Source organism: Zea mays, chromosome 6, assembly GCF_902167145.1.
Source record: "Zea mays cultivar B73 chromosome 6, Zm-B73-REFERENCE-NAM-5.0, whole genome shotgun sequence".
In the NCBI taxonomy this organism is placed as follows: Eukaryota; Viridiplantae; Streptophyta; class Magnoliopsida; order Poales; family Poaceae; genus Zea; species Zea mays.
The window spans coordinates 156,764,402-156,771,230 of record NC_050101.1 but is presented as its reverse complement, the minus strand read 5'-3'; the positions used below and the strand labels follow the sequence as shown (position 1 = coordinate 156,771,230).

Sequence of the window (6,829 nt, the reverse complement as noted above, 5' to 3'; positions counted from 1 at the left end):
CCTTCGCCACCACAATTCCACAAAGAGACCTCGCGCCCCACCAGTCTAATCTCCCGCGGGCGGGCAGATAACGGCTCGCGGTACGGAAAGGGCGAGAGAGGGGGAGCGGAGAGCACCAGTCCACCGAGAGGCGCGGAGCAGGAGGGCACACATGGAACTGGAGGAGGCGGTGCCGCCGGCCGCGATGGTGGGGGAGGACAACGCGGCGGCGCCGACCCAAGACTTTGGGCTCCCCGCTGAGCTGATAGCCGTGCTGCCATCGGACCCGTTCGCTCAGCTGGACGTAGCGCGCAAGATCACCTCCATCGCGCTCTCGCACCGCCTCGGCCTCCTCGAGGCCGAAGCAGCGCGCCTGCGCTCGCAGCTCGCCGAACGCGACGCCGAGGCCGAGGACCTCCGGGAGCACGTCGAGCAGCTCGACGCCGCGCTCGCCGTCGCCACCGGCCGCCTCCGCCACGCCGAGGAGGAAAAGGTAACCACTAATCAGTTTACTTATTAGCCGCCTGGCTGAGTGGCAGAACTGTGCTTTCCGTGGAATGGTGGCTTCGGTCGGTCCCATCTGTCGGCGACTCTGGTCCCGCGACGCTTGCGCCTAATGTCATCTGTATTCCACCAATGTGTAGCTGCGTGATTTGGGCAACTCAAATTACTTATAGTCGAATGCTTCTTCACCTTCTGATCGTGGACGATGGACGTACAGGACGCACTGCAGCGGGACAACTCTGAGCTGTCCAACACCGTTAGGAAGTTGAACAGAGATGTCGCCAAGGTACCAAAACACTATTCCCTTGCACTTTGGGAAGAATTTGACAGATTTCCTTGTGTTGCACTACTAGTTCGGAACGATTTCGTAGCAATCTCACCATAATTTCGAACTGAACTTTGTAGTCCTTAACATTATAATGCAAAAAAGGAATGTCAATAGGTAGTGAAAATGTTAACCTGTCAATCATTTTTCTCTCATAAGCATGTCCAACCATTGATTGGTGCTGAACATAAGCCTCGATTTCTATACCACTTTAAGCTCCATAGTTGTGTACCTTACTGCCTATATTTTACTTTGTTGTGCAGTTGGAAGTTTTCAAGAAGACACTTGTGCAGTCACTCCAGGAAGATGACAGCAGTGATGTAAGTCTGGCATTCAGGCTATGTCTAATTGTTAACTCAAGAACCCACAAATGACTAGCATTTCAATTTTTCCCTTGTTTATATTTCTAGCTGAATTGAGAGTGATTTCTGTTTTTAAATTACTTTTTTCATAGAATACTGCTCCCAGGGAAAGAGCTGCAGCAGCTTCAAATTTCTCCTCTGCACCATCAGGTACTGCATTATTCTCGTGGTCCTTGTGCTATCTAGGTCCACATTATTCTAGTTCCCATAGGTAATGTTGCCTGTTGGATTTTTGTCAGATGAAGATTCTGCATTTTCGACTTCCAAATCATCACAGGTTTCAGAAACCGCAAGTTCAGTTTCAGAGGAAAATAACCAAGTTGACCCAGATGGTACTTTCCCATTTGATATAGTTAATCTTGTATGAAACGAAAATTCTGTTGAATGATGTTTTACACACAGAACCTTTTCGTACCTGCAGCACCTAGGCGGCCACCCCGGCCACATGTATTTTTGCAATCATACAACAGCACACCGAGGATGACTCCCCCAGACTCACCTCCAAGGCGTTTTGCATCGGTATCACCGCCAAGGCGACATTCAATCTCTGTTACATCGATGAATATGTTTAATGACAGGTCCTCAGGCTTTTCTGGTCAGCATAGCTCTCCATTTGACGCTCCAAGTCAAACAGGTTAACTCATAACCCCAGGAGTTAGTTATACTGTATGTCAAACACTTGAATGTTAATGCTGCTTTGTTCAGCAATTAGCATATATTACAATTAATTGGTCAATATATGTTACAATTTCACTGCCATCTAGTAGTAAATATCAAGATATATTGCAGTACCGCTGGAACCAAAAGTGAACTGTTTGCTTACTTACTAGGTTTGGATCTTTGAGTGGGCCTTTGAGATTTTCTACTAGTTATTCTGAAAATCAAATGGGCTTGGCCCAATAATTCCAACAAAATAAGCTACCCATATACTCTTTTTCATTGGGACTCATTTGTTTTAGGACGAACAAGAGTTGATGGAAAGGAGTTCTTTCGTCAGGTCAGGTATGTGCAGAAGTGCTCTTTTCCATGTATTCAGTTTAGCGATATTTTTTTCCCTGGAAATGTGCTCAAGCCTTGTGAGTGTAATATTTGATAAGGATTAAAGAAGGATTTTTGGTGTACTTATTTTTATTTTTGAAATTATGATCATGTAGTGGATTCAAGAAGTGCACATAGCCACACAATAGGCTCAATTGATTCTACGGATCTTGTTTTTTAAAAATATAGAAAACAAGATCCTTCTCACACATGTCCCGAGCATTTTACATTAAAAAGATCTTTTCACACATGTCGAGAAAACCTCTGAACTAACTCAGGACTTGTGGAGGACTACTCAAACCACCTTATCAACTTAGCTAGAGGCCCTAAAAAGAAACCTTTTGTAACACCCCGTCCAATCCCTGAACCGGCGGTACTTACTCCTGATAGCTCTCTAGGATCATATATCGTGCACACAGATCAACACGGGTCTTTTGTGCGCACTTTGTCCTCACTCATGCACACCTGAGAAAACTTCCTGGTCGGTCACACATCCCAAATTGCTCCAAGCCAAGCACGCTTAACTTCAAGGTTCTTTCGAGATATGCTTCCGAAAAAGAAGATATACCTTGTTGGTATGGATACTCTATTAATTCTATTAAGCCTCGGGCCAGAAAATCACCATCCCAGGGGCCAGGATATCACACCTTTGAACTTCATCAATGCTTAACTGTCACAAAATAAAATTTTGTTCATTTTTCCAAGTGCGTGATTGATTTCCCTCTTTAACTGTTGTGCATGCAGAAATAGATTATCTTATGAGCAGTTTGGTGCATTCCTGGCTAATGTGAAGGAGCTGAACGCACATAGGCAGACCAGAGAGGTATAAATGGGTTAACTGAATGAACATCTGTTTGGGGATTTATGAACTAATTTTCTGATCCCCCTTTTGGTATTCGTTGAATTTCTCTTACAGGATACCTTAAGACAAGCTTATGAGATCTTCGGTCCTGAAAACAAGGACCTGTTCACCATTTTTGAGGGCCTAATAAGTCGCAATATTCGCTAGTCTCATTACCCATCGTTACTAGTGATTCAAGTTTTACCGGTATATTGTTATTACGATATTCATCACTGTTTGTATTTGAAGTCTGTGGTCTGTTACGGATTCTTGGTATATAGTAGTTCTATGGTTCATCTTTTCATGCTTATGTCCATGTAGAATGGGTTTGTCTGGAAGCTACAATTTATATTCCAATACAAATGGAAGCTAAAATTGTACGTACCAACTTGCATGTTTCTACATTATTTATTATTTTTCTTCTTTTATCTACACATATTTGATGATTTATAATTCTATATTCGCTATATATTTATTAGATTTATGTTATTTAATAGATATTTAGCGGGTGTCTAATCGGGTGTGGGTTAACCGATTGGTTTTTACCCATGCGGATACATGTATGGATATAATTTCATACCCATGAGCAGGTACGATTTTTTTTACGAGTATGATTTTATCTTGCGTATCTTGCGGGTATGGGTATGGTATCTTGCGGGTATGAGTATGAGTAAGCACTACTGTCAGTACCCTGGAACAGGCGTGGTAGACTGGCAGTGATTACGTCAGCAAATGCACGGAAGCGGCGCGCCAATCGTCAGTCAAGCTTTGGCCCCACCTGCAGGCTCGTATCCTCCTCTGAGGCGGGTCCGGGGGCCACTGTCAGTACCCTGGAACATGGGTACCCCTTACTACAGTATGAAGCCGATTTTTTTGCATTTTGGCCCTTTCTCGGAAAAAAAATTCACGTTTGGACCCTAGAAAATTTTAATGTCATTTTTGGACCCTTTGCTTGGCGCCGTAGCCTATGGCGCCGAGGTAACACAGCTCGGCGCCATAGGCTATGGCGCCGAGGTACGTGCTGCGCTGGCACAAACGGACGTCGTGGCGTCGACGTGGCACTGAGCTCGACGCCATAGATCTTAGCGCTGAGCTTAGTTCTATATACAAAGCCCGTCTAGCTTAGTCGGTAAAATACAAGGCTCTTAACCTTGTAGTCGTGGGTTCGAGCCCCACGGTGGGCGTTTTTAATACTTTTTGTCTTTGTCACTTATTTGTTTTTTTTTGTTGTCCAGATTTTTTTCGTTTATTTTTGAAAGTCGCCTAAAGAGGGGTGAATAGGAAAATCTGAAATTTATAAAGTTTAAGCACAACTACAAGTCGGAGTTAGCGTTAGAAATATAATCAAGTCCGAAAGAGAGGGCGAAAACAAATCACAAGCAAATAACACAGATGACACGGTGATTTGTTTTACCGAGGTTCGGTTCTTGCAAACCTACTCCCCGTTGAGGTGGTCACAAAGACCGAGTCTTTTTCAACCCTTTCCCTCTCTCAAACGGTCACCTAGACCGAGTGAGCTTTTCTCTTCAATCAAACGGGACACTTAGTCCACTACAAGGACCACCACAACTTGGTGTCTCTTGCTTTGATTACAAGTGAGTTGAGAATAAGAATAGAGGAAGAAGAAAAGGGATCCAAGCGCAAGAGCTCAAAAGAACACGACAAAACTCTCTCTTCTAGTCGCTATTGCTTTGAGTGGAATTGGGACTTGGAGAGATTTTGATTCACTCTATTTGTGTCTTGTATTGAATGCACTAGCTCTTGTATTGAATGTGTTGGCTGAAAACTTGGATGCATTGAAGTGTTGGTGGTTGGGGGTATTCATAGCCCCAACCACCAAAGTGGTCGTTGGGGAAGGCTGTTGTCGAAGGGCGCACCGAACAGTCCGGTGCGCCAGCCACGTCACCCAACCATTAGGGTTCGACCGTTGGAGCTCTGACAAGTGGGGCCACCGGACAGTCCGGTGGTGCACCAGACAGGTCCTATTCACTGTCCGGTGCGCCATCTGCGCCTGCTCTGACTTCTGCGCGCGCTTTTCGTGCACTGTAGCTCAATGTTCACCTTTTGCAGACGACCGTTGGCGCTGTTAGCTGTTACTCCACTGGTACACTGGACAGTCCGGTGCTACACCAGACAGTCCAGTGAATTATAGCGGAGAGGCAATCCCAGAAACCCGAAGGTGGCAAGTTCGGAGTTGATCTCCTTGGTGCACCGGACACTGTCCTGTGCGCCAGACCAGGGCTGCCTTCGGTTGTCTTTTGCTCTTTTTATTTGAACCCTTTCTTAGACTTTTTATTGGTTTGTGTTGAACCTTTGCCACTTGTAGAACTTATAATCTAGAGCAAACTAGTTAGTCCAATTATTTGTGTTGGGCAATTCAACCACCAAAATCATTTAGGAAAAGGTTTGACCCTATTTTCCTTTCAATCTCCCCCTTTTTGGTGATTGATTCCAACACAAACCAAAGCAAATATATGAGTGCAGTAATTGAACTAGTTTGTAAAAGGTAAGTGCAAAGGTTACTTGGAATTAAACTAATATACATTTCATAAGATATACATGGATGCTTTCTTCTAATTTAAACATTTTGGACCACGCTTGCACCACAAGTTTTGTTTTTGCAAAATCTTTTGGAAATTCTTTTCAAAGACTTTTTGCAAATAGTCAAAGGTATATGAATAAGATTTCGAGAAGCATTTTCAAGATTTGAAATTTTCTCCCCTCTTTCAAATGCTTTTCTTTTGACTAAACAAAACTCCCCTCAATGAAATTCTCCTCTTAGTGTTCAAGAGGGTTTTAGATACTAATTTTGAAAGGGGTCATACCAATTTAAAATTATATCAAAATTAAGATACCCATTTGAAAAACTTCTTTAATACAAATTGAAAGAACATATTTTTTTTGAAATTGGTGGTGGTGCGGTCCTTTTGCTTTGGGCTAATACTTTCTCCCCCTTTGGCATGAATCGCCAAAAACGGATACTTGTGAGTGAAATATAAGCCTCTTTTCAAACTTTCTTCCCCTTTGGTAAATAATGTAGGAGTGAAGATTATACCAAATTGGAGAGCGGTGCGGAGTGACGGCGAAGGTTTAATAACTTAATAAAGTGGAGTGGAAGCCTTGTTGTCGGCGTTTCGAGACCGGGGGGGGGGGGGGTCCCTGGACCGACGAGTGAATTGTCGCCGCGTGCCCCAGCCCAGATGGGTCGGCGCGAGACGGAGCGCGAAGGGGGGAAGGCGGCCGGAGGGAGATGGGCGTGAGAGGTGGAAATCCCGCGGCCTTCGTGTTTGTCCCGCGCCCAGGTCGGGTGCGCTTGCAGTAGGGGGTTACAAGCGTCCACGCGGGAGGGAGCGAGCGGCCTCACACGAGCGCTTGTCCCGTCCTTTCCCCGCGCGGCCAACCCTCTGTAAGAGGGCCCTGGTCCTTCCTTTTATAGGCGCAAGGAGAGGATCCAGGTGTACAATGGGGGGTGTAGCAAAGTGCTAACGTGTCTAGCGGAGGAGAGCTAGCGCCCTAAGTACATGCCATCGTGGCAGCCGGAGAGGTTTTGGCACACGGTTCGTGTGGTGTCGTGGCCGTCGGAGGAGCGCTGGAGCCTGGCGGAAGGACAGCTGTCGGGGCTGTCGAGTCCTTGCTGACGTCCTCTTGCTTCCGTAAGGGGGCTGAGAGCCGCCGTCGTCATAGAGCGTGCGGGGCGCCATCATTACTTGTCTGGCGGAGCGAGCCAGATGGGACACCGGTCTTGTTCCCCGTAACCTGAGTCAGCTTGGGGTAGGGTAA

General features: G+C 45.6%; 1 protein-coding gene and 1 non-coding gene across 2 annotated transcripts; both read left to right on the top strand.

Moving 5' to 3' along the window:
* On the top strand, nucleotides 1–3,435 carry LOC100272657 (uncharacterized). Its single transcript, NM_001147115.1, has 9 exons — nucleotides 1–472; nucleotides 701–769; nucleotides 1,072–1,128; nucleotides 1,263–1,320; nucleotides 1,410–1,502; nucleotides 1,592–1,804; nucleotides 2,130–2,172; nucleotides 2,953–3,031; nucleotides 3,125–3,435. The coding sequence occupies exons 1-9, from the start codon at nucleotides 152–154 to the stop codon at nucleotides 3,215–3,217; spliced, it is 1,026 nt and encodes a 341-aa protein (NP_001140587.1). The 5' UTR covers nucleotides 1–151; the 3' UTR covers nucleotides 3,218–3,435.
* A 725-nt stretch (nucleotides 3,436–4,160) lies between these two features.
* TRNAK-CUU (transfer RNA lysine (anticodon CUU)) lies at nucleotides 4,161–4,233 on the top strand. The gene has a single exon. It is a non-coding gene; the product is annotated as a tRNA-Lys (tRNA).
* Nucleotides 4,234–6,829: the final 2,596 nt, after the last annotated feature.